The sequence below is a fragment of the Cervus elaphus genome, chromosome 26, assembly GCF_910594005.1.
Source record: "Cervus elaphus chromosome 26, mCerEla1.1, whole genome shotgun sequence".
In the NCBI taxonomy this organism is placed as follows: Eukaryota; Metazoa; Chordata; class Mammalia; order Artiodactyla; family Cervidae; genus Cervus; species Cervus elaphus.
Window position 1 is genome coordinate 48,276,432 of NC_057840.1, and position 16,929 is coordinate 48,293,360.

At 49.5% G+C, this 16,929-nt stretch overlaps 1 protein-coding gene across 16 annotated transcripts in view; it reads left to right on the forward strand.

Moving 5' to 3' along the window:
- Window positions 1-16,929, forward strand: part of AFDN (afadin, adherens junction formation factor) — a 112,316-nt gene that overhangs the window by 43,053 nt on the left and 52,334 nt on the right. For 12 of the 16 annotated variants that reach the window (XM_043888634.1, XM_043888638.1, XM_043888643.1 and 9 more), the window contains exons 6-11: window positions 307-464; window positions 6,009-6,120; window positions 7,441-7,608; window positions 10,154-10,198; window positions 14,670-14,764; window positions 15,522-15,784. In XM_043888634.1, coding sequence (XP_043744569.1) covers window positions 307-464; window positions 6,009-6,120; window positions 7,441-7,608; window positions 10,154-10,198; window positions 14,670-14,764; window positions 15,522-15,784 — 841 coding nt within the window. The remainder of the gene's footprint in view (window positions 1-306; window positions 465-6,008; window positions 6,121-7,440; window positions 7,609-10,153; window positions 10,199-14,669; window positions 14,765-15,521; window positions 15,785-16,929) is intronic. The other 4 variants (XM_043888651.1, XM_043888649.1, XM_043888644.1 and 1 more) reach the window with 1 other exon arrangement.

A 16,929-nucleotide genomic window follows, 5' to 3' on the forward strand; every position in this document is an offset into this window, starting at 1 on the left:
GCTCGGTGCCGGTGAGGAAGTGGGAAAGCAGGTGAAGAAGGTGTAGCGCTGAGGACGCTCCAGGGTCTCCTCCTTTCCATCCTTTACCGAGAGCGGATATGAAAGCCACGTGGGCTCGAGGGGAGGACACACGCAGCCTTACCACACAGAACTGTCTCTTACTCACTCTGGCCGAGGGCCCCTGGGCCAGCATGGCCCTGCCAGGAGTGTCATTAACAGGAAGTGGGGCTGCAATTTGTGTACAGCTTTCTGTTGTGGGAGTAAAATAAAAGTTGTGCTTAAAGATGTCAAACTTCTTTTTTTCAGGTGGAACACTGAGAATTTACGCAGATAGTTTAAAACCAAATATTCCCTACAAGACGATCCTGCTGTCCACTACAGACCCTGCGGACTTCGCTGTGGCAGAAGCCTTGGAGAAGTATGGCCTGGAGAAGGAGAACCCCAGGGACTACTGCATCGCCCGTGTGAGTGCTCCCAGGTCACGCGGGCCCAGATTTGGCACTCCTGTGGACAGATGTGCTTTAGATGGAGTTGAATGTAGGCTGACTTTCTCCCTGCTGTATCATTAGAATCTGGTAAACTGAGACTTTGCGTGCATATGTATAAAAGACAACATTCTCCCTCCATTACAAAAGTAGTTTGTGTTTCTGTTTGTTATAAACTAAGTGTAAAAAGACAAATTGAAGAAGGTAAAAATTCTCTGTAGTTCTAGTACCAAAGGATAAGCGCTATTTACATTTTCATAGATCCCTTTCCGATTCTTATTTATCATATATACTAATATACAGGTAACAATTTTAGTAAAATCTGCTTTAGTGATTTTTTTCTTATCGTAACGACTCAACATTTAAATAAATTTTGGTTTGCTATTTGTTACTAACCAACATTTGGTTGATAGACTTGGTTGCCATCCATAATTTCTTGGAGATAAAGATTGTGTCTTTGACCCTCATTCTTAAGAAATAACAGAGAAATTTTATACCTCAGAATTGATTTGCTCACACTAAGTAAAATCAAGCAGATTTTTTTCTTGTAAGACAAACTTTCTGATAAATCCTTCACCTTTAAGTCAGTCCCAAGTACGTATTAGCTTCTTTGTAACCATTATTTCTGTCAGAATCTCATTGAAAGTAGATTTTAAAAGGTATCCTCCTTTCTTTCATCTTAGTGATTGATTGTTAAATAATCAAAGGGTGGTAGTCTTAGTTCGTCCTCCCACAGGATTATTTAGAAATAATTAAAGTGCAATATGTTACATGTATTAAAGTTCATAGCACTGTCAGCTTTGGCAAGTCAGCACAGTGACCCCCTCAGAAGCTTCCTTGTGCCTCTATTTCTACTGTGTGTTTCATTATGTGGGTGTGTCATAGTTTGTTCATCCATCACCTGTTGATGGAATTTGCGTTGTTTTCAGTTTTCATTTTTTAACTCCTACAGTAAAACTGCTGTGAGCATCCATTGCAGGTCTTCTCATAGAAGTACGTCTCTTCTTGAGTAAAGACACGAGAGGGCTCAATCCCACAGGAGGCACACGTGTGCTTGTCCAGCATCGTTGTACCACTCACACCTCCACACACGTAGACGAGAGGTCCTGTTGACATGTCCAGTGTGGATATACTACTTACACCTCCACACACGTAGACGAGAGGTCTCGTTGACGTGTTCAGCATGGCTATACCACTTACACCTCCACACATGTAGACGAGAGGTCCTGTTGACATGTCCAGTGTGGATATACCACTTACACCTCCACACACACGTAGACAAGAGGTCCCGTTGACATGTCCAGCATGGATATACCACTTACACCTCCACACACACGTAGACTAGAGATCCCATTGACGTGTTTAACATAGCTATACCACTTATACCTACACACACGTAGACGAGAGAGCCCGTTGACGTGTCCAGCATGGGTATACCACTTACACCTACAGACACATAGACGAGAGATCCTGTTGCCCTCTCTGTAGCCATCTTTCATTTGGTCGATCATCTTACCTGTTAGCCATTCTGATGGGTGTGGTTGTATCTCACTGTGGAAAAATCTTACATTTCCCTGATAATCTAAATAGTCTTACATGTGATACATAGGCTGTGAATGTTTTTTCCCAGTCTGTGGCTTGGCTTGCCTTTTCATTTTTTAAGTGGTATCTTTCAATGATTAAAATTGTTAAAGTCTAACTTACTAATGTTTTAGCATTTATACTTTTTTATTCTATATGAGAATTTGCTTCCTCCAAGGTTGTGAACACTTTTACCTGTGTTTTATTTTAGGAGTGTCATAGCTTTAGGTCTTACATTGGGGCTGAATGTTCCGTTTCAAGGTAATGTCTGTGTATGGTATGAGGTTAGAGTCACTTCTGTGCAGACACCCAGGTGACCCAGTGTTTTGGCACATGGAAAATCAGAGTATATATATTTGGCTGTATATATATTTGGTTCTAATTCTGGAATCTGATGTTTCATTTATATATATTGTATCTTTTTGCCAGTATCAAACTATGTTGATTACTGTAGATTATGGTAAGTCTTTTAAAATTGTATAAAGTCCCTATTGCCCTTTTTCCTTTTGCTTTAATAGATTGCTTTGGTTATTCTAGCTTATTTGCATTTACACATAAGTTTTAGAGTCAGCCTATCAATTTCTACATAAAACCAGCTGGAATTGGGGTGGGTTTGCACTGACTGTGTGGACGACTCAGACCCCCAGCAGTGTTCAGTCTTTCGAGCTGAGTGCTGTCTGCTCTGAGCTCGCAGCAGTGCTGGTAGTGTTGCTACAGAGGGAGCTAAATAAGAGGCCTTGCTTGAGTTTTATGGCTTTTTTCTTTTTGTTGTAAAGCTGAGAATCTATATTCTGTTGGAAAAATCATTTGCTAGATCTATAATTTTATGAATAAAGCCCAATTTTCAGCTGAAAATTTTCAGCTGAAAATAGATAAGAAGACAGACGTTTTTATCCCATTGAGATGACAGTAAAGGGATAAAAACCCTGTGTAAATGCTGAAGAACAAAGGGGGCGAGAAAAGAGACGGCAGGAGTTGTGAGCGCAGTCCTCCATCCAACTGCTCACCAGGTCCGACCCTGCTTAGCTTCCGAGACCAGGCGCGTTCAGGGTGGTGTGGCCGTAGACACAAATGCAATTCTGAAGACCTGAAGGAGGCGTGTCTAACTTGCTGGGCCAGCAGGCACCTGCAGAGGGGCCTGCGTCCCAGCCCAGGGAGACCCAGGAGCGCGGGGCTCCAGCACTTGCCCAGGCAGCATTGAAAACCGTCTGAAGACAGGTTGTCCTGGAAGTTGTTTCAGGGAGTAGCCTCCACCAGCCTGCACCCCCCGTTCTGACTGCCCTGTCAGCTCCCCTTCTGAAGGCCACGATCACACTGCGGGATTAGGGGTCCTGGCACAGCAAGGTCTTCACCACAAGCAGGGGGATGGAGGGAGGCTGTGTCCCGAGTACCGGCAGCCAGAAGATGAGCGATTCCTTCCAGACGGTGCCGGCTCTCAGGGAAGAGCAGGCTGTATGTACTCTGACCTTTGGACATCCTGGTCACTAGTGGCCACCCTCCCCAGAACCACCCGCTCTCCCTGGACTCACTGTCTGTGTGAGAGGACTCAACAGATGTTGGAAAATGCCTTTAAAGTGAAAGACAGACCAGCCCAAGCAGAGGAGAGAACCTGAGATAAAAGAGACAAAGTAGATGGAACAAAGCTGAGGCTTGAGACAGAAGGGCTGGCTGGTGCTTGGGGGATGGACCAGAGTGCTGTGGGAGGAACCTGCAGAGAGGGGCCGGGGGTGAAGTGTTAGCAGGAGGGGCGAGAGGTGGCGTGAAAGACATCTGCAGAGGACAGAGAGACAGGAGATAGGGAAATTTAGGATCTCCTGACGGAGGGTCAAGTACAAAGAGCAATAGGAAGTGGAGAGAGAGAAATAACACTAGTGTGTCTCCCAGACCTGAAGGAGTTGGGTTTTTTTGGTCCTTTTTCCTCGTACTTCCGGTTAATAGCTGCTGTGGAAAGTGCCTGAGGATAAAAGCAGTAAAGCAGTTCTGTGAATAGAGTCTACACTGCTGAACAGTGGCCTGACTCTTTTCCACCTGGGCCTGTCAGGCTGTGACCCCGAAGGCTGGAGCTAGCCACCACTGTCTGACTCTTGGGGCTGAGGCTCAGGTGTCTGCCAGGGGAGCGTTTCTAGTGTGTGTAAGTCTGATCAGTGATTCTCATTTCCATGAAGCTGCATTTGAGAGACTGTGTGGTAGTAGACTTCATGAGGTGTTTTTTCCTTTCCTTAATTTCCGCCTGATTTGATTGATGAAAATGAGAAAATGAAAGAGCACCTTAGTCAGAGTCATGAAATTATAAAATACTTTCTTTGGGCTTTTTCTGACAGTCTCTTTGAAATCATTTGATGATTTCTTTTGAGGGCTGCATAGTTTGCGGTTTTTGTTCTAAATACTATGTTCTTGAGCAGTTTTTTCTTTTTTTCCCTGCTAGTTTAGGCAGAATGAGTTAGGGGTTGATGATTGCTTTTAGCCTTGAGTTGGAAATCCTTTGCTCTCTTGCCATCTCACTGGTCGTGTGATATGAGGCTCTTTCATGTTCATTCAGTCATTTGTTGTGTCTCTTCAGTGAGTTATTCAGTGCATAGGTAGGTTCCTCTTCCTTGTTAGGTACTGTGCTAACTGTGTTAGAGTCTGTGTCAGGTCAAAGCCAAGACCTGCCTTCAATGAGTTCGTAGTAAAGGGAGACAGGCGGAGAATGAGAAATGTAGGCGGTCTGCGCGAGCACGGTGGTCAGGGAAGGCTCCCTGGAGGAGTTGTCCCCGAGCCGAGGGGTAAGAGGGGGCACTCACTGGACCCCAGAGCTGGGGGGCGCCTTGCAGGTGCAGTGCAGCGTGGGGTTTCATGGCCTGGCGGAGAATCCGGAGAGGTTCCAAGGGACTTGCTCTCTGAGGCCACGTGGCAGAGTGTGAGACCGAAGAGACAAGTGCGAATCAGACCCTGGAGCAGCGTGCGTTCCAAGCCCGGGATGCTACATTTAGTACAAGACACTATGAGGAAATAATCAATTACCTTAGTGTAAGGGTGTGTTGTATTAGTAATAAACTTGTCTTTTTAGGGTAATTTGTAGCAGTGTAGAGAGAAGTTTTACGGTTCTGTAGATATCCAAGTCACTTGGTATATGCACATATGATGTAAATGGGCATAAAGTCTCTTACAACATTATTGAATTAACTTGAGGTTGAAAATAATCTCCAGGTGCCAGTGACTGGCTTTGTTTTCTGTAGTCATGTGTTGGTTGGTGTTGAGAGATGGGCTGGAACTCAGCAGGGCATTGGAGACTGAGCCCTGATCACTGGCTCTTTTCTCTCTGTTATGGGTGGTTTTCTCTAATGATTAAGAAAATTGCTTGCTGTTAAAACGGAATAAAAAGTAATACAGTGCTACAGATGTGTGAGTATCATGCATGCAGTACCTTAAAGCCCTTGTTGAATGAATGACTGTGTATTGCATCTAAACTATCTGATTATAATTTAATCATAATATGAATTTTGTATAAGAAAAGGAAAGCTGGTCTCTTCTGCGGCTGCTCTGTGATGGTTCTCCTGCAGAGGACGTGTTAGATGAAACTGCCTTGTTAACACCAGTGTGATAGTGGAAGGTAGGCTGTGGACCAGCGGGTCTGCGATGATGCAGTCATCTTTCTTTAAGAACCTCCTACAGGTTGAGCTTTGCAGGCAGTCCTGCTGACAGAGCGTGTCAGGGAGCAGACCTGACTAGCGTTTGGGGCGGGACCGAGGGGCAGGCCAGTAACAGCAGTCTGGTCAGCTGGCTGAGGTTTTTATTGGAAACTTTTCCCTCATTTTTGTCCATGTTTTTCAGGATTGTTTATAGTGTTTGAAAAATTCAGTTCTACAGTGACTTTTTATTTCCTCAAAAACAAAAAATTCTTCTAAATACTTGCTGATTCACTTTTGGGTGTAGTCACAGTTAATTGTTATTCCCTCTTAGGTCATGCTTCCTCCTGGAGCCCAGCATTCTGATGAAAAAGGTGCTAAAGAAGTTATCCTTGATGATGATGAGTGTCCTTTACAGATCTTCAGGGAATGGCCAAGTGACAGAGGTAAAGAGAGATTATATTTGTTAAGGAATTAGCTCTGGGATACGTGATAGGTTAGGGTCTAACCTGGCGGAAGAGGCAGGAGGTGTGCGTGGCCATGTCTCTTGAGGACTGTGCGCTGGGCCGTCTTCCACCTCCTTCCGGGACTTGCTGGGGGCTCCTAGCTGGGGCCTCCTAGCTGGTCCCCTCTCCCTGAGGCCGCTCTGTGCCAGGTGGGTCTGGCAGGGGGCTGGCACAGACCGTCACACAGCAGCAGGGCCCCTGTGTCCTGCAGAAGGCGGACCAGAGCGCCTTGTCAGGTCGTGAGGGGCTGTCACCTGTTGGCACCTGGCTCCTTCCCTGCTGACCAGATGGACTGGTGACGTGTGGACAGGCTCGTCGTAATAGGGAAGATAACTTCAACCCTAAATGCTGTCTAATCCTTTAGTCATTTTGTATAAGGAATCCAGACCTTTCCACCACTCAGACAATTTCTCCGATATCGGAGCGGTGAGAGCATAAAGGTGCGTTTTTGATGAGAGAACAGTTTTCTTGCTTTCAGATATGCTTCTTTTCAGATATGCTGCTTAAGCTGACTGTTGCTCAGTGGAGGGCCTTCGCGTTGATGAAGACGTGAAAACTTACTGCCAGTTAATCCTGACATATTTGAATGTAGATTGATACTTTTAAACTACACTTGCTTAGTACTTTTTCTTGACAGTATGAAGTTAAACTTTATTAAAGTCAAATTGCTCTTAATTGTGAGTTAATTCAGTTGAACTAAGAATATATGTATGTATGTATTAATGTGCGCCTATGTTACTACATGTGTGTGTGTACGTATTGATCATAGGGTCGTTTGCCAATAGAAGCAGTTATTCTGAAATAGGTTGTTTTTCAAGCATATAACATGTTTGCATAATTGCTAATTTAAAATGCTTTGGGGAAATTGCTTACTAGAGTTTTCAAGAACACAAAGTTAAATTGTGTGAGCTTTTCTTAATTATGTCTTGGGCAATGGTGTGAATGCTAAGTCGCTTCAGTGTGTCCAACCCTTTGCACCCCTGTGGACTGTAGTCCTCCCGGCTCCTCTGTCCGTGGGGTTCTCCAGGCAAGAGTACTGGAGTGGGCTGCTGTTTCCTCCTCCAAGGGATCTTCCCAGCCCAGGGGTCAAACCAAGTCTCCTGCCTCTCCCGTATCGGCAGGTGGATTCTTCACCGCTAGAGCCACCTTGGGAGATGTGAAATTGCATTTTCTTGATGAACCTTGGGCAGTTGATGGTCGATCAGCTGTCCATCAACATTCACTTGACTTGGTTGATAACTTACAGTGTTTCTACTCTAGGGATTTTAGTCTTTCAGTTGAAGAGGAGGCCGCCAGACCACATCCCAAAGAAAAGTAAGAAGCACGCAGACGGGAAGCCCCTGCAGGGGAAGGAGAGAGCCGACGGGTCGGCCTATGGCTCCGCGCTGCCCCCCGAGAAGCTGCCCTACCTCGTGGAGCTGAGCCCGGGTGAGCGGCCACGCTGGGCGTGCTGCGCTTGTGCTGAACGTTGCTCGAATAGCCTGTCTTTTGCTTGACATCCTTTTTTTTTTTTCAGACTGTTTATTTTTTTATGTAGCATCATAAGATGGTATTTATTAAAAAACAAAAACCCTTAAGATCATAGGATATGTATATTCATGCATAAGAATAAACTTCACATGCACAAAAATGGATATTGAAAAACAAAGTCTTACATAGTGAATATAGAGAGTTTTTGAATCATTTAAATGATCTACTCCCTTAAAAAATTTTTTTTTCCAAAACAACCTTGTAAAATACTTAAGCTACTAAAAATCAGGAAACTCAGGACATACTCTTCTCAGGACAGATTTTCTAGAGGCAGGTGTGTGTGTATGTGTCACACTTGCTCAGTGTATGAACGTCCTAAAGAATGTCTGTGAACTTAGCTGTGTATCTAAGAAGCCCATGTGTAAGAGGAAGGGTATGTGCTTAGTTTTAAATGATAATAGACTAAGTTTATACTCAGGTCAACCTTCTAAATGGTGTGTTTGTTGAGCTCTCTCACAAAGTTAAAGCTGTTGTTACAAGTTAGCCACCAGGTAGAGAAATGCATTGACTTTCTTAAAATGTCTTACACACACACGTCGTTATATAATGTACTTAATCTGCTTACATACCTGATACGTGTGTGACACATGTATCATTCAGCTAAACTGCGTCATTTCTGTTTATTTGGTTAAAATGGTGCCGTGTGACCTGTACCGTAAAATGCTGTCAAGAACAGAGTTGACCCTCCCACCCAGAGCTTCTTTTAAATGAAGCCTAGTAAGTAATCCTAGAAAAAGTTAGCTAAAAGCAAACTGTTAGGTAGATAGCCTGTGGATCCTTGGGCAGGAAGTGTGTTTTGCTCTTTGATTCCTGAGTATTTACTTTTGCTTACAAATTCATGGCTCACTAATGATGGGCCGTGGTCCCTGTGGTGTCCGCTGGGTTGTGTGGTGTTGATACAGGGAAAATGGCAGCTATTTTGACTGACAGTGTAGCTTACAGTCTGTGGCCCTGTGCTGCAGGCCGTAGCTTCTACGTCTGAAGGTTTTTTAAAATTGATTAGCTGTTTGTGGGGAAATGTGAGTATTGCTCTGTCTCTGAGTTCTCTGGCTGAAAAGTTCATGGACACTTTGGTTTGGAAACCTGGCGTGTCTGGCGTCCGGGTGTGGGGATCGGTTCTCAGATATGTGCAGCAGTGCATGGGGGCTGGGAGACAGCCATTGGTTTTGGAACTTAGTCTTCAGGGTCTTTGGGCGTTGGGTCTGTCCTTGAAAATTTTGCATTACGTGCTGGAAATTAATGATTATTTTCTCCCAAACCAAAATGTTTGATAATAGTATTAGCCCAGAGAGAATTGATGCACAGCAGCTGACATAGAATGGTTTTGAAATGAAGAATAACAAGTTGACTTGGGTGTTAGCAGAGGCAGGATGACGAGTGCTTCCCGAGGGCTTCTTAGGTGTTAGGCGCTGCTCTGGGCCTTGGAGGTGGAGCAGCAGCAAGTCAGATTAAACCCCTGACCTTGGGACTCACGTTTTGGCAAGAAGTGCTGTTCTGACTGCTTGTGTCACGCTTACCGTCTCCCAGGTCATAAAACGCTAGAGCTGTTCTGTAGGTGGAGAGGGATGGGTGGTAGGTCCTGCACAGATGGCCGCTCTGTCCTGCTTGCCACCAGACGCTGGCAGCGTGCATCATGCACTTGTTAGTGCCCTGGCCTCTGCCCCCTCCAGTCAGGGTCACGGGGCTGCCGCCAGTGCCTGGGCAGCGGGCACAGAGGGGCCAGAGGTCTCACTGCCCTTGTGCAATTTGCTGTCTCAGTCTGAGCGGGTGGGCGTCGTGCACCCGGGGGTCTGCCGCCCTGCCAGGCGCGGGGCCACGGGGGAGCCTCTCTGCTCATGGAGGCCATGCTCGGCGGCGGGGGGGGCTTCTTACCCCAGACCGGTCTCCCCAGAGCTCCCTGACCTGACGCCGCCATGCACTGACATGGTCTGCGTGTGGAGTGAGAGGGCGTTTGCCACCTGCTGGTGGATGCTGGCAGGTCGGGGGTGAGGACCGCGTCGCCGTGTGTCAGCCAGCACGTGTCCTTGGCGGGGGGGTTGGGGGCGGGGGAGCTGAGGCCCGCAGGTGTTGTCCAGGCTCCTGAGATGTGGGTGGACGCTTCCACTGTCTTCTGGAGGGACGGGGGTAACGAGTCATGTTCCTCTCTGGGCGGAAGCGCCCGGCTGCTCCGGGCAGGGTGGGGGCCTCTGTGCTGGACTAACTGCTGCCCGCCTCGGGCACTCACCTGTTGTCTCAGTGTCTCCCTAACAGCAGGCCTCAGTCGCTCACACCCGGCCGCGTGGAGCACGGCTGTCGTGCCCGCGCCCCGGGCTCGGGTGATGTGCTTTTCCCATGGACAGTCGCCCCTGCAGCTCACCCTCTCCTCTCTCTCCCCCACGCCTTCTGCATGGCCTCTGTCCTGCTGCGGCCTTCACCTGGGTGCCGTGCATGTCTCCGACCCCAGGGAGAAGGAACCACTTTGCCTGCTACGGCTATCACACTTCTGAAGGTAACGCTATGCTTCCTACTACTTTCTTAACTAGAGCACTAACCGCCTCACAGGCAGAATAATGTGAACTGACCACATGCGTGATGTGTTCATTTTTCAATTAATATAAATAACGTTTCCTAAGAGTTTAATGTCCTTTCATTTTATATGTATCTAGTAATTGTTCCATATCCAGAATTCATTTAAAGGAAGCTTGTTTTGCAGAAATTTCCAGTTCCTTTGTTCAGGATAAGTTTTAAGTGAGAATTGGAGTGAGGAAGGGAGAGAGCTGTTTTCTTGACCTTTGACTCCCCTTTCCCCCAAGACAATCAAGAAGAAGGGGCGAGGCGGGGGAGGAGGAGACGGTCGGGGAATAGACAGCCTGAGAACCGGGGCCAGAGAGAAGGGGCCTAGGCAGAGAGGTGGGGCATGGTCCATGGGGAGGGCTACGTGTGTGATGCCCTAGGAGGCTGCAGAGGAGGAGCCTGCTGGCCAGCGAGTGCCACTCACGCCTGGGCCTTGTTGGGGCCCTCAGCGGCGGCCACTCATGCCTGGGCCTTGGAGGGGCCCTCAGTGGGGGCCGGGCCAGATGCAGGGCGTCCTCAGGACTGTCCTCGTTCTCCCAATTGAAACTCATCTCTTGTCAGCAGAGCTGTGCTTCCTTACTTGGGATTTGTGTCTCAAATTTTGTGCAGTAGAGTTTATCTTAAATAGTACGTGAAATTTTTTTTTTGGTCTGTTTATATATTTTAAATGTCATTTTTTGCATGTCGAATGTAACAGTCAAATACATTCTCATATATAAAGCTTATTCACCTTTTAGCATCTTTGTCACTTTGTCATTGCTTCACTTTGTTCCAACTGATCATAACAGGTTTTCATCAGATACCAGCCAAACTTGGAGTTTGGGGGGTTTTGTTCTTTTCTTAAAGAAAAACAGAAACAAGTGGTGTTTATTACCTGTGCTGTGTGCTGTGTTTCGTTGTTCAGTCGTGTCCAACTCTGTGGGACCCTGTGGACGGCGCCCTCCAGGCTGCTCTGTCCATGGGCTTCTCCAGGCAAGAACACTGGAGTGGGTTGCCATGCCCTCCTCCAGAGGATCTTCCCCACCCAGGGATCAAACCCAGTGTTTATCACCTGATTTGATATAATACATAAATAGAGTCTTAGACATGTTTCAGTTGTTATTTTATTCCTGAAAAGGACTCTTTAATATTTTCCTATGTTTTTTAATTTCATAATGTAAAATAATGAAACAATGGAGAGACAAATACATTTCTTTTTTTTAACCTGGCATGTACCAAAAATATGTATGATATAGTCATCAACTTTACTAAAGTGTTCTTAGTTTTTATGCCAGTTCTATTTGAGGAGACTTAGTTTTTTGGATTTTTTTTTTCCAGTAGAGTTAGTGAAAATATTCTCAATAGTCATGTTTCAGTAAGGTTCACATTTCTTTTTTGACAGTTTCTTAACTGTTGTCTTGGTTTGTTGAAGTGTGAGCTCTCTGAGCACACGAACATCATTCGCTTCCTCATGGGGTGTCTCCGGTGTCCAGCACGGCGCCTGGGCCGTGGTCCCGGTCAGCCCTCCTCACGTGCGCGAGTCCCCCTCCCTCCATCCGCGCGGGGTGGCCGACAGGACCCCAGCCCTTTGTCCAGCCGGCGCCCAGAGGAGGTGGTCGGGGCAGAGGCAGGGCTGGCTCTGTGGGCGCGCCGTCAGTGAGCGTGCAGGCGCCCTGGACTGGCCCTCAGGCCGTGTCAGAGTGGGCTCTGCTGCTCGCGCTCACAGCTGGGGGTGGCGACGAAAGCGTGCAGGGCGGAGTGCGCAGTAGCGGGGCTGTGGTGGCAGAGTTGGCAAATGCAGCTCAGCGTGAATTTCAGAGGAAACGCTGGTTAGTCAGGTGCTGGACGTCTGACCGGGTTTTATGCATCTTGTTGGTAGCCCTGAGTGGGTCTCTAACAGGTGTGTGAGCACCAGAAAAGGAAGAATCTGGGTATCAGGTTGTTCCATCTGCTAAAGGTAGACGCTGCAGGTTTGCTTCTGGGTGGAGACGAGGATGTTTCACCTGGACTTGTGCCTTTTGAATTTTGAACCATATGATTGTGTTACATACCTATTTGACTCGATGGACATGAGTTTGAGCAAGGCTCCGGGAGATGGTGAAGGACAAGGAAGCCTGGCGTGCCACAGTCCATAGGGTCGCAAAGAGTCGGGCGGGACTGAACAACAACAAAAGTGCAAAATGTAAAAAAAAAAAAAACAAAACTGAAAGCTCTGGGAGAAGCACTGGTGTGTGTGGTCAGGTTCCTCAGGAGGACTTACCTCCGCCTTCGGGCCATGCCAGAGCTGCTGTCCTTGAAGGGAGAAGGGTGCTCCCGCCCTCCAGGCAGAAGCAGTGTTTACAGAATCCCTGTTTACAGAAAAGCAACAGTTGTAGTGTGTGTCTGGCCCTTGAGATGACTGCTTTTGCCGAGGAGGGGGGCTCGGACCAACGAGGAGAAGTTGGCTACTTGCACATTCCTTGCCTCCATTTCTGATTCTCCCCATGGCCCCCGGGCTCCATTCTGTCTCCGGCATCTGTGGCCCCCGTTTGGGGTACTCAGGACGCACCTGTGAAGGTGTCTCTCTCGTGTTATTCCTGGGGAGTGGTGAGAAAGGAGGGACTCGGAAAGGTGGCTTCTGCTCGTCTGCTGGCCGGTTTCTGCTACAGGGAAGTGGTGAGAAAGGAGAGGATGGGGAAGTCTGCAGCGCTCGCTTTCTTTCTATGTTTCTAAATTCGTGACTGTAATGTCCGTGTAAAAAAGTTTGTATTGTCAGTTTATATTAGCTCACAAGATGCCCTTCAGAAGCATTCAGAATTTAAGAAGAAAGCAACTGCATTTTTCTTTCACCGCTAAACACATTTTTCTTGTTCTTCTGTTGTTTTTTTTTTAAGCATTGTAATTGAGACAGTTGTTCTTGATCACTAATTTGCTTCTTTTGCTTTCTTTATGATTCATTAGTGTAATTCTGTGTGGCCATATTGCATTACTCTGTTCTCTTCATTTTTAGTTAGTAGTTACTCAGTGTTAACCCATTCTGTCTTTACGGGATGCTCGCTGTGGCCCACGCTCCGCGCTGAGTGCCAGATGTAAAGAGACTGTTTTAGACACTGTCCTTGTGGGAGCTCGGGGGTGGGGGGTGAGGAAGCGGCCGCAGCGGCAGGCAGCAGGGCTGACGGTGCCTCTCAGCTGGGACTGACCCCAGGGCTGCCCGAGGTGTTGAAAGCCAGCAGAGTAACACACCCCTGGCAGGTCTGACAGAACCAGCCAGTCCAGGAAGGCCCCACACACTGGTTGCTTCCTTCTGGGTCAGCACTCGGAGGTGAGACAGAATGGCTCAGAAGAGGCCGCCGCTGCGGCCGCCTCCGACAGGGACGCCCTGTGCGGGGTCTGTTTGTGGCGGAGTCTGTGGACCCGGCTTGGTCTCCTCTTCGCCTGATCTCAGGATTGCTGCAGGAGCTCGCAGACAGGAAACCTGTCATCAGCCTGCTACTGTGTGCACTCACAAGTCAGCGACCGTCCTGACGGCTTGTGTGTCCGTGTTCCCGCTGTTGTGGTCTGTGAGAGCTGGGATCATCCTGTGTGTGCTCTGGTGTGGGTCTGAAGTCAGCGAGCCTCTGGTGCGGCGGGGACCCGTGAGGCTGCTGTCCGGCCCAGGACCACATCCTGGCGCGGCCATGTCGGGGCTGAGGCCCGTCCCGCCAGTGCGCCGGGGCTGGAGTCAGTGACCTGCGCTAGCCGGGATGCGGGGGCGAGCGGCCTGGCCTCAGTGGGCAGGGGTCTCAGCGCGTGTGGCCCCCCTCCCCTTCCTCCCTGCCCCTCAGGCCACCCCGTCAGGTCAGAGAAGTTCATGCACAGCCAGGGGGAACGTCTCCGCGGTTCCGGGAAGTTTAAAATGACACAGAAAGCTCCAGTCTCCATTTGTACTTCTCCCCAGTTGCGCTCCACGGAGGTGAGCGCCTCACTGCCGTTCCTACAGGACTCAGCCGGTGGCGGCCGGGTGGCGTGGGACTGCCTCCCTGAGTCTGCCCCTGGATCCAGGAGAGCCCAGGGCTCGCGTTTCCCCCTTGGGCGGTGTGCTGGGCTCGCGGGGAGATGGCCCAGTCGGGAGGCGCCTGTCTCCTCCCTGGTCTTCATTCAGCACCAGATGGGTCTGGGACCATGTGGCCGGGAAGCATTTTTTACGCGATAAGAAAACTTAGTGGGAACGTTGGTGTTAGTACCTTGTAGTGTAATAAACAGAAACTGCAACATTCATATCTTCATTTGTATTTTGTGTATCCAGTTAGTTAAATGGCATGATGTAAACCTGGGGAGTTCTTTGAAAAGAAACCCTGAGAACTGAGAGTGGGTGTGTCTTTTCAAAGATCGCCTGTTGTTTGCTTGCTTGTTTCAAATCACGTGGCGAGAGCCCTCAGCTCGCAGTGAAGCCTATTCTCCTCCCGTAGATGGTTCTGACTCCAGAGACAAGCCAAAGCTCTACCGCCTTCAGCTCAGCGTCACGGAGGTGGGGACCGAGAAGTTCGACGACAGCTCCATCCAGGTGTGTGGGCGGCGGGCGGTCCCGGGGCGGGACTGTGAGAGCGGCTTGACGGTCGGTGTGGATGGCATGCGTGCTGGACAGCGTGCGTGCTCCCGGCTGCGGTGTGAGCGGCCTTCCTCCAGCCGTTCCCGGGCCCTGGCCTGTTTGCTTTTCTCCGGGACACGGGGCTGCACTTATAGGGTGCTTCAGGATTAAGGAGAGAATACAAGCAAGAGCACCTCGGGTCCCACACGCAGTGGGAGGCGCCGGGAGGTGGCAGGTGTCACGCCCACTCAGCGCTGTGCTCGGGCTGGACTGGGCCAGGCCCCGAGTGTCTGTGAGTGAGGACGTTTGGCCCTCGCCTCCTGGGGCCAAGCTCGGCAGGCCGCGCACTCTCTGTGCCCTCATTGCTCAGCTGTGGAGCCGCGGGGCTGAGGACCCATGTCATTTTCCTTCTCCATCCTTCCCACAGCAGAGCGATCAAGCGATCCATCCGGACGGATCCATTATCATCTCATAAGCACTCGAGATGACCGTATGCTAATGCAGTTATGGTACACCTTGCATCAGGCTCTTGGAAGCTAAAAATAAAATAGTTCTTCTGACAGTATTTAATTACTGTTTTACTATTTACTCTTGGGGGCAGTTCCCTGAAACCACCAAGAATCCAGAGTTTGTTAGGTTGTATTTATCATGAAAGGGGGACTCAGAGTCTTAAAATTAAGTTTTAAATGCTCTATGCTTGACGGAAGCTCCTTGGCTTTTCCTTCCTTCCCAGTTGTTTGGTTCAGGCATTCAGCCCCATCACTGTGACCTCACGAACATGGACGGGGTGGTCACGGTCACGCCAAGAAGCATGGATGCTGAGACCTACGTGGATGGGCAGCGCATCTCGGAGACCACGATGCTGCAGAGCGGGATGAAGGTGCAGTTCGGGGCATCCCACGTGTTTAAGTTCGTGGACCCCAGCCAGGACCACACGCTCCCCAAGAGATCCGTGGACGGGGGCCTGACCATGAAGGGCCCCAGACATAAGTCTGGGTAAGAGCACACGTGCCTTTGAGAACTCTGGAGGGCGTGATCATGCCGGAACAGATGCGAATTAGCCATGGACTGTGTGTTTTGTCATTTAATTTCTAAAAATTCAAAGTTTGTGGTCTGGTTCAGGTTCGTGTTGGTTTGGGTTGATTTCAGAGAAGAAGAAAGAAAGGTCTTGAAATTGGAAGTTGTGGCTGGTTTTTTAAATTCTTTTTAAATTTTGTCTTTTAGCTGATACTCTAAAGCCATACTTTAAGTTACAATGTTCTGAATCTAGACAACTAAGGGTTTTGTTGAGGCGTATGTACCTTTTCTGTTACTAGCGATAAAAGAAAGGAAAGAAAAGAAAGTGAAGTCGCTCAGTCATGTCCAACTCTTTGTGACCCCATGGACTGTAGCCTACCAGGCTTCTCTGTCCATGGGATTTTCCAGGCAAGAATACTGGAGTGGGTTGCCATTTCCTTCTCCAGTGATAAAAGTCTTTTTAAAGGAATTTAAAGTGTTGTGGCTCCACCTAGTGCCTCTCTGAGGACCTGCCACCCAGGCCTGTGGCAGGAAAGGAAATGCTCATTGTCTGCGGGGCTGGGAGGAAGACGTCCTCTCTGATAGTAACTGTTGTTATCGAGTGTCCTGGCCCACGGCTCTCCTGCCGGCTCCTCGGCGCGGGGCGTCCGGCCTCGGCCTGCCCTCTCTCCTTCCTGCCGGCTCCTCGGCGCGGGGCGTCCGGCCTCGGCCTGCCCTCCCTCCTTCCTGCCGGCTCCTCGGCGCGGGGCGTCCGGCCTCGGCCTGCCCTCCCTCCTTCCTGCCGGCTCCTCGGCGCGGGGCGTCCGGCCTCGGCCTGCCCTCCCTCCTTCCTGCCGGCTCCTCGGCGCGGGGCGTCCGGCCTCGGCCTGCCCTCCCTCCTTCCTGCCGGCTCCTCGGCGCGGGGCGTCCGGCCTCGGCCTGCCCTCCCTCCTTCCTGCCGGCTCCTCGGCGCGGGGCGTCCGGCCTCGGCCTGCCCTCCCTCCTTCCTGCCGGCTCCTCGGCGCGGGGCGTCCGGCCTCGGCCTGCCCTCCCTCCTTCCTGCCGGCTCCTCGGCGCGGGGCGTCCGGCCTCGGCCTGCCCTCTCTTGTCGCCACGCCTCTTGTTCAGCGGGGCTGGCTACTAGG